General features: G+C 40.3%; 1 protein-coding gene across 2 annotated transcripts in view; it reads right to left on the bottom strand.

The window, feature by feature from the left end:
- Positions 1-8,274, bottom strand: part of SPRTN (SprT-like N-terminal domain) — a 22,560-nt gene that overhangs the window by 9,563 nt on the left and 4,723 nt on the right. The window contains exon 3 of one of the 2 annotated variants that reach the window (XM_011965753.1): positions 3,281-3,409. The exons of the other annotated variant lie outside the window; for it this stretch is intronic. Coding sequence (XP_011821143.1) covers positions 3,281-3,409 — 129 coding nt within the window. The remainder of the gene's footprint in view (positions 1-3,280; positions 3,410-8,274) is intronic. 2 annotated transcript variants of the gene reach the window in all.

Genomic DNA, 8,274 nt, shown 5'->3' with positions numbered 1-8,274 from the left:
AATTTTTGAAACTTTGTTTCCCAGAGCTTTCTGAAGAGTTCTATTTTGGGAAAGAAAGCAACTATATTTAGTTTCTGTTCAAAAGTTGATTTTAATGGGAAATGGCAGCAGTTAATACTTCATAAACTGTGTAAAGATAGATGCATGCGGGATCAGACGACAAAAAATCTTTTAAAAACAAAACCACAGAAAATCTTCATGAATGCTAACAGTTTCAGAAATCAAATTTGTAAATGATCAAAAATTAGGATAAAGATTTTATATAATACCGTACTAAAATAAGAATCATTCCCACTGCTAAATTGAAATTTTCCCTATAAGTAACAATAGGAAAAGGGTTCTAAAAGACTAAACTACTCCCTATAAATGCCTGACCCTAACAACACAAGTATCTTACCCAGAGAAGCTTCTGCTAAGCTCACTCTCCACATTCTCAAAGTTCTTTGCTTATGTCTCTGTAATAAGCCTTATGGGGTACCATTCTATCTGTTTATAAATATTTCTCTTACCAGACTGAAAAGTTCTCCAGGATCTGAATGTTTTAATTTTTTGTGTCCCTAATGGCTAATATAGTGCTTTTTGCACCAGGAAGGTGCTCAGTCAGAAAAGCAGCATTCATTGAATCAAATAAAATTCTCTGAAGTGTGCTTTTCAGGCCTTAAGTAGGATGCCTTCTTTCTTCACCCTCTAGACAAAAATCCTATTTAGAATCCAAGCAGAAAACAGGTAAGGGAAAAGATCTGACTGAAAAGGGGGTCAGCCCTCCCAGCACGGTAGCACAGAGGACTACAGAGCACCATTTGAAATGACTCCTAAATGACTATGGGTACTTTATTCTTCTGCCTTCTCAGTGGAACTCTGTGTAAGAGTAAGAAGCATCTGTATATAAGATTTTGGTTTTTTACCAAAGACATTTAGCTTTCTAATAAATTCCCCTTGTGGGAAAGAATGCTAAGCTTTCTATAACTCTATAGTTTTAAACTCACTATTGCTCCATCCTAAGCAAAAAATTTCTACTACTCAAGCATGCAAAGAATGCACATTATATTAAATGCAGAAGGGACTGAAGGACATAGGTTTTAAGGCAAAGAAGCATGGGAAACCCCGCACTCTATTATGTTCAGAACTCTTGACTTAATTCATTACCAAAAAAGACAGGGAAATGGATCTGTTTTGTTTGTCTTGTGACATGGACTCGCTCTGTTTGCCCAGGCTGGAGTGAGGTGGCATGATCTTGGCTCACTGCAACCTCCGCCTCCCAGGCTCAAGTGATCCTTCTATCTCTGTCTCCCGAGTAGCTGCGACTACAGGGATGAGCTACCACGCCTGGCTAATTTTTTTATTTTTTTGTGGAAACAAGTCTCACTATATTGCCCAGGCTGATCTCAAACTCCTGGGCTCAAGTGATCCTCCCACTTCGGCCTCCCAAAGTGCTGGGATTACAGGCGTGAGCCACCACACCCAGCCTGGATCTGTTTTGCTTCCAATTCCTGTAACTCCTAAAGCATGGGAATGTGACTTTTAACAATGTAGTCACTAAAATAAAATTACTCTACAATGTAGGTATCCTGTGGAGTTCCTTATAACAGGATGTAACCTGTAAAAGCAAGGAGTGTTCACTCCTTAAAACGTCTCCTAAATAAAAACACACAGATATCTAAGATAAAAGAACAGATACTCTTCCAACTGAACAATGGGATGTATACAAGGGCTTTGCTTATAGTATAAGTTCTGGTTAAGAAACTAAATGTATTTTATACAAGCAACTCTATAATTCTCTTGCTAACCTGGATTTTATGTCTGATTTTTTAAAAACTGCAAGACACTTTCCTAATGTTGAAGTAACTAAGAATTAAATGAGGTCTTTAGAAAATTAAAACTGATAGCTAGAAAACAGTAATACATGGAGAGGCCAGGCATGGTACCTCATGTATATAATCCCACCACTTTGGGAGGCTGAGATGGGAGAATCATTTGAACCCATGAGTTCAAGATCAGCCTGGGCAACATGGTGAGACCCTGTCTCTAAAAAAAAAAAATTTTTTTTTAAATTAGCTTGACATTGTGGCACACATCTGTAGCCCCAGCTACTCAGGAGGCTGAGGTGGGAGGATCACTTAAGCCCAGGAGGTTGAGTCTGCAGTGGGCTATGAATGCCCCACTGCATCCAGCCTAGGCAACAGGGCAAGACCCTATCTTAAAAATAAATAAATAAATAAACAAACAAAACATGGCGGTTGAGCACTGTTCATTTTCTATCACACTGGATTTTGTTGCCTTTTAAAGGAAGGAAATACCCAAACATAAGAAAGAATTTAATCCATCCTATTAATATTCAATTCAGTATTTGTCAAGTCCATGTAAGGACAGTACCTTATACACCTTATACAGATGTATTATAAAGATGGGCAAGACCTACCCTGTGTTCAAAAGTATGAAAGTAGCATAAAAAATTGGAATAGCTTAAATATCTGTTGAGGATTCAAAAGAGGGAGAAATGAGATGCCACTGGAATGATGAAAAGCATTCGGACACAAAACAGAGCAGGGGCACGCCTTAGGGAAGCTGCGCAGGGAGGTCAAAAGTGCAGTTAAAGAAAGAGGACACGGGCAGCAGAGTTGGAGGCAGTAAACAAGGAACAAGGTGATTTAATAAAACGAATACAATTAAACTAATATTTAATTAGTGTCAGATTGGCTAAAATGTTTTGACGTGCTTTCTCCTTTAATCCTTTCTCCTCACAAGGATCCAACAGGCAGGTATTGTTATTACTCTCATTTGCCATGGGTATAAAATGAGGCATAGAAAAGGTAGTAATTGGAGGAGCCAGGCTTTGAATCCAAGCAGCCTGACACCTCCAGCTTTTTGAACCTTAGGCTTTGCCATCTCCTACAATGCCATACAAAGATATGAATCGAAGAATTCTGATGAGGGAATAACATCTGCAATGGTAGCAGGATATAGCATGGACTAAAGAAGACAATAATAAGGAAACAAAGTCAAGAGATCATTATGATTCCAGAAGAGAGGTACTGCAGGCCTGAGTTACCTATGTGTAAAATGTTGACCCAGAAGAGGTCAGAGGCCTCGGGGATATCACTGGCTCTGCTGCCATTCTACCATGTGGTCCCAGACAAGCCAATTCGCTTCTCTAGGCCTCTCGTTCGCTGTAGAAAATCCTCAAAGATATTTGTTTCTACCTAGTTCTCTACTTTCAATTAAATCTCAGGAGTTACTGAATAAACTACTAAATATCATAAATATATATGGCTTTCTGTACCGTTATATTGGCTCCAGTCAGGCTGTTGATGCGATGCATATGTTTACAAAATTCTGGACCATGCCCTTCTCGGTCTTTGTCATTATTAGTGACAAATAAATAGGCATGTATCATTTCATGCAGGAGGGTCTGGAACATAAAATAATCAAATTATTTTCAGAGTTTGTATGACACTTCGGAAAATATACATTTTCTTATTCTATCTGGAGTCTTTTCTGTATCACAGGCTTCCTTCAGAACTGATAAAACTCATTCTAGGCCGGGTGCAGTGGCTCACAGCTGTAATCCCAACACTTTGGGAGGCAAAGGTGGGAGGATTGCTGGATCCCAGTGGTTCGAGACCAGCCTGGGCAACATGGCGAAACCCTGTCTCTACAGAAAAAATACAAAAATTAGTCAGGTGTGGTGGTGCGTGCCTGTAGTCCCCACTACACACAGGAGGCTGAGGTGGGAAGATCCTCTGAGCCTGGGGAGGTTGAGGCTGCAGTGAGCTGTGACTGTGCCACTACACTCCAGCCAGGGTGACAGAATGAGACACTGTCTCACAAAAACAAAACAACAACAAAAAACCCACCTCATTCTATAAAAATTATATAAGCACACATTCACAAAACATCACATACGAGTTGGGGATCCCAACTCTGAAAATCCAAAATGCTCCAAAATCAGAAACTTTTGAGCACCAACATGACACTCAAAAGGAAATGCTCATTGGAGCATTGCAGATTTTCAGATTTGGGATGCTCCACCTGTAAGAATAACACAAATATTCCAAAATCCAAAATAAATATGAAATCCAAGACACTTCTAGTCCCAAGCATTTTGGAGAAGGGGTACTCAAATTTGTGTAATATCTGAAGCTCTGAAAATCACAGGTTAAGAACTCCCTGTTCTGGGGAGACCTTTTTAACTATAAATCAAAATCCAGAAAAATCAATGAATTCAACTACCTAAAAACTTTAAAATTCTTTTTTTTTTTTTTTTTTGAACAGGGTCTTACTCTGTCACCCAGGCTAGAGTGCAGTGGCTCAATCTCTGCTCACTGCAACTTCTGCCTCCCAGGTCCAAGTGATTCTCGTGCCTCAGCCTCCTGAGTAGCTGGCACTACAGGCGCCCCCCACCATGCCTGGCTAATTTTTGTATTTTAGCAGAGACAGGGTTTGGCCATGTTGGCTGGTCTTAAACTCCTGACCTCAAGCAATCTGCCCGCCTCAGCCTCCCAAAGTGCTGGGATTATAGGGGGCAGCCACTGCACCCAGACAAAACTTTAAAATTCTATAGGAAAAAAACACCAAGTAAAAAGATAAACTCAGAAAAATGTATGTATAACTCTTACCACAGGCTATTCCTAATAGACAAGGAACTCCTAATGTCAACAGGAAAATGACAACCCAATTTCAAAATGGGCAAAGACCATGGAGCTCACAGAAGTAGCATAAATGACCCAGACACAAACGAAAAAATGCCCAGCTTCTGGCTCACGAGGTCAGGAGATTGAAACCGTCCTGCTCAACATGGTGAAACCCTGTCTCTACTAAAATACAAAAAAAAAAATACAAAAAAAAATTAGCCGGGCGTACTTGCGCCAGCCTGTAGTCTGAGCTGCTTGGGAGGCTGAGGCAGGGGAATCGCTTAAACCTGGGAGGCGGAGGTTGCAGTGAGCCGAGATCGCACCACTGCACTCCAGCCTGGGTGACAGTGAGACTCCGTCTCCAAAAAAAAAAAAAAAAGAAAGAAAAGAAAAGAAAAAATGCCCAACTTTATTTATAAAAAGAGAAATGCGAATTAACACTACACTAGGATGGTCAGGCGTGGTGGCTCATGCCTATAATCCCAGCACTTTGGGAGGCTAAGGTGGGAGGATTGCTTGAGGCCAAGAGTTCAAAACCAGCCTGGTCAACATAGTGAGACCTTGTCTCTACAAAAAAATTGTAGTGAGACCTTGTCTTTACAAAAAAATTAAAATAAAACAATTAGCTGTGCACCTGTAGTTCTAGCTACTCAGGAGGCTGAGATGGGGGGATCGCTTGAGGCCAGGAATTCAAGGTTGCAGTGACGTATGATTACCTCCAGCCTAGACAACCCAGCAAGACCCTGTCTCAAAAAAACAAAAAAACCCCCAAAAACCCAACACTACACTAGGATGTTATTTATTGCTTATCAAGATTGGTAAAACTCCTAAAGTTTGATACCATTAGTAAAGTCAAGGGAAAATAAACATTCCTATATATTGCTGGTGGGAGTGCAATTCTCCTATGGAAAATTTGGTAGCATCTAACAAAATTACAAATGCATTTGTTTTCTCAGAGAGCAATACCTAGACTAGCATGCACAGTCATACGTACAAGGTGTATTCACTGTGACACTGCTTATAATAGCAAAAGATTAGAAATAACTCCAGTGTTTTGTACATCCATATAATGGAATTCTATGCAGCCATAAAAAAGAATGAGAAGGATCTATGTGAAATGGTTTGGAGAAAGCTATAGAGTGTATTAATTAAATTAATTAAAAAGACAGGGGGCCAGGCACGGTGGCTCACGCCTGCAATCCCAGCACTTTGGGAGGCCGAGGCAGGTGGATCACCTGAGGTCAGGAGTTCAAGACCAGCCTGGTCAACATGGTAAAACCCCATCTCTACTAAATACACAAAAATTATCCAGGCATGGTGACAGGCGCCTGTAATCCCAGCTACTCGGGAGGCTGAGGCAGAAGCAGGAGAATCGCCTGAACCTGGAAGGCAGAGGTTGTGGTGAGCCGAGATCACGACACTGCATTCCAGTCTGGGCAGTAAGAGTGAAACTTCGTCTCAAAAAAGTAAAAAAAAGAAAAAAAAGAAAAAAAGAAAAAGACAAAGTACAGAAGACTGTACATAGTATTTTGTGTAAGAAAAATTTCGTGTGGTGGTGAGGAGGAATAAAAATGGATAGAAATATTTGCAAAACAGAAAAATGAAAGAGTAAAAAGAAACTAACGGTCCTACAGCAAGTAAGGAGTTCAAGATAGAGGAGGACATTGAACAAGACATCTCTGTATATAGCTTTCTACAGTTTTTGGGTTTTGATTCAGAAATCATGAAAACTTTAAAACAAACACTAAAACCTACTGCTCATTCCACAGCAAAGATGCACAAGTTTCTGTGCAAAATTAACAAAAGCATTTAAGGTTGCTGGGGTTTTTGCTCTAAAAAATACAAATAATTTTTTTAAGCAAAAATCATAAAGATCTTCAAAGACATACCTTTTTCATGATCCTCCATAACTTTTTAAAAAAAGAATTTCCATCAGAAGAACTAGATTGTCATTAATGAATTTTAGTCTTACAAAATTATGCTGAACAGAAAAATGAGAGAATCAAACATTTTAACTTGGTCATTCATATATCCCTCTAAAAATTATCAACTGTTTAATCTCTTAAAAGGAACTTTACTTATTCATCTTATTATTTCTCAGAGACGGGGTCTCACTTTTTCACACAGACTGGAGTGCAGTGGCATGGTTATATTTCACTGCAGCCTCAAATTCCTGGCATCAAGTGATCCTTCTGTCTCAGCCTCCTGAGTAGCTGGGATTACAGGCGCATGCCACCACACCCGGCTAATTTTTTTCAAGATGGTGACAAGGTCTCACCATCTTGCCCAGACAGGTTTCCAACTCCTGGGCTCAAGCAATCCATCTGTCTTGGCCTGGGACTACACGCATGAGCCACTGTGCCCAGCCAGAACTTTATTTTTCAAGTAAATGCCACTCAACGAAGAAGATTTAAATTCAAGAAAGGTACTGCAAAAGTTTCTCAACATTCTAAATTAGAGTAATGATAAAGAACTATTCTCACAAAGGAGAAACAAATTTAGGTTCCTGATTTTGGGTTCAATTTAATTAAACATTAAAAACATCTTGAAAATGGTAGTGAACTTTTTTTTGTATCTATCATTTTCCACATTTAGTTTTAATTCAAGGATCTATACAACACAGTCCCAAAATACCTCTGTTTTCCACAACTGTTCTATCTGATCAAAATGAACCACCTCTAGTCCTAAATATGCCCCCAGTTGTCTGAACTCATTTTTGTTCACATTATTCCCACTCTTTCTGCCAAGAGTAGCCTCCTGTCCTATCTCTGCTTGTCAAAAGTACAATTCGTCCTCTAATGCTCACCTCTCCACGTTTTAATCAGCAGGAGTGACGAGCTGAATGGTAAAGGGGACAGAACAAGAGCCCTGGAGTCAGGAATACTGGAACCTAAACCCACAATCACATGCATGAGACCTGGGACAGGTTCCAAGTGGCTCCTCATCCCTGAAATGGGGTATCCTCATTTTGCATGGCTGTGGTAAACGCTATGTTCAGGTCAAAGTCTGACACACAATAAGTGCTCAATAGCGAGCAGTAGGAGTGGTGATGGCAGTAATAAAATGTACAGTTATAAAGCGTTTCTTGACCTCCTCAACCAGATAAAGTCTGTTCCTTTTCTGAACTCCCTTCACTATGACTTAGTTAACTACAGTTGTGCCTCACTTGACAGGGATATGTTCTGAAAAATCCATTGTTAGGAGATTTTGTCATTGTGCAAACATCTTAAGGGTGCACTTACACAAACCTAGATGGTATAGCCTATAAACACCTAGGCTATAGAGTACAGCCTGCTGCTCCTAGGAAACAAACCTGTACAGGATATTACTGTACTGAATGCTGTAGGCAAGTGCAACACAATGGTAAGTATTTGTGCAACTAAATATAAAGAAGATAAACGGTACAATAAAAATATGGTCTTGGCCGGGCGCAGTGGCTCATGCCTGTAATCCCAGCACTTTGGGAGGCCGAGGCGGACGGATCATAAGGTCAGGAGATCGAGACCATCCTGGCTAACATGGTGAAACCCCGTCTCTACTAAAAAAAATACAAAAAATTAGCCGAGCGTGGTGGCAGGCGCCTGTAGTCCCAGCTACTCGGGAGGCTGAGGCAGGAGAATGGCGTGAACCCGGGAGGCAGAGC

This window comes from Mandrillus leucophaeus, unplaced genomic scaffold, assembly GCF_000951045.1.
Source record: "Mandrillus leucophaeus isolate KB7577 unplaced genomic scaffold, Mleu.le_1.0 Scaffold1186, whole genome shotgun sequence".
NCBI classification, from domain to species: Eukaryota; Metazoa; Chordata; class Mammalia; order Primates; family Cercopithecidae; genus Mandrillus; species Mandrillus leucophaeus.
Note: the sequence above shows the minus strand (reverse complement) of the source record. Positions and strands in the feature narration are given on the sequence as shown.